This window comes from Plectropomus leopardus, unplaced genomic scaffold (assembly GCF_008729295.1).
Source record: "Plectropomus leopardus isolate mb unplaced genomic scaffold, YSFRI_Pleo_2.0 unplaced_scaffold14266, whole genome shotgun sequence".
In the NCBI taxonomy this organism is placed as follows: Eukaryota; Metazoa; Chordata; class Actinopteri; order Perciformes; family Serranidae; genus Plectropomus; species Plectropomus leopardus.
This window is the reverse complement of record NW_024615242.1, coordinates 1-1,295: the sequence shown is the minus strand read 5'-3', so window position 1 is coordinate 1,295 and position 1,295 is coordinate 1. Positions and strand designations below refer to the sequence as shown.

Sequence of the window (1,295 nt, the reverse complement as noted above, 5' to 3'; positions counted from 1 at the left end):
GAACCTTTTTAACAGTGCTAAGGTACATAAAAGCTAATTGTGACAACCCAACATGGGATTCTTAAATTGATTGCTCTATTGTTAAACTCACTAATGTCTCCTCTGACCAAGATTACACTTTGAAATGATATTTCCTATAAAATCGTGTAGCGGATAATTACAGATGTCACAAACTCCACATACACTTAAATTTGCTTGGAGAATTCAATAATCCCACCGATGTGGTGGTGACATCCACGATCATCGAGAGCAGACGCAGAAGGATACTGACTTGTTGAAACTAACAAAATCATTTTAAGTATTAATAACTTTGTCTTCATACACATGGATACACAATTGCACCATACATTATTTTGTAGAAGTGTATACACACATCTCACACCCAAACCTGTCCACCACATTCAGGCAGTGATCCTCTGTAGTGTTGCACTGATAGTTATTTCATACTATTATGTTATAATATACACAATATAAAGACACACATCCATACATGGCCTGCTTTATTCAATTATTATCATGATAACCAGGTACATTTTTTTGGTCATACTAAGGGTCTCATTTTAGGCATCACAAACAGTCTCTCTACAGCATGTTGGCCTCACGGGAGCCGGGCTGCAGTATCTTCAGTGTGACAATGAGCTTGATAGATTTTCTAAACCAGGGGTAAAAAAAGGCATAGATGACAGGATTCAGGCAGGAGTTAAAGTAGAACAAACAGATCACAAAGGCAGCAGATGAAGCACTGAGTGAAACGTCTTTGCCTGTAAGAGTGACACAGTACGCTGGACAGACACATGTTATAAACGCAACAACAACAGCACCAAGAGTCCTGGCTGCTTTCATTTCAGATTTTTTAGCAGTTACTTTAGCTGATTTCTGGAGTTTAACAGCTACAATATGAGAGCGCATGGCACGAGCCTGAGACACAGCCACCACAAATACTCTTATATACAGAACTACAATGACAGTGACAGGACCAATAAAAGACAAAACTAGATCTGCAAAACCAGCGATGTAGTTGATGACAAACACACACTCTCCAGAGCAGGAATTAAACCTGCCGGGTTGCTCCAGGTTATCCTTTAGCAACAAACTGTGACAGAAAAAAGACCATATCCAACACAGACAGACACAGATCTGAACTCTTCTGTGTGTGACTCTGGTGGAGTAATGCAGAGGATAGCAAATAGCCACATATCGATCGATTGATATGAGCACCATGGTTCCTATTGAAGCAGCTGTAATAATGAATGACAGAAAATGATACAGAGTACACATGATGTCACCAAGGAGCC

The 1,295-nt window shown here is 39.8% G+C and overlaps 1 protein-coding gene across 1 annotated transcript; it reads right to left on the bottom strand.

The window, feature by feature from the left end:
* Positions 1–582: 582 nt before the first annotated feature.
* LOC121964158 (trace amine-associated receptor 13c-like) lies at positions 583–1,290 on the bottom strand (the record flags this gene model as incomplete). Its single annotated transcript, XM_042514373.1, has 1 exon — positions 583–1,290. A coding segment is annotated over one exon (708 nt), but the record flags the coding sequence as incomplete, so codon positions are not given.
* Positions 1,291–1,295: the final 5 nt, after the last annotated feature.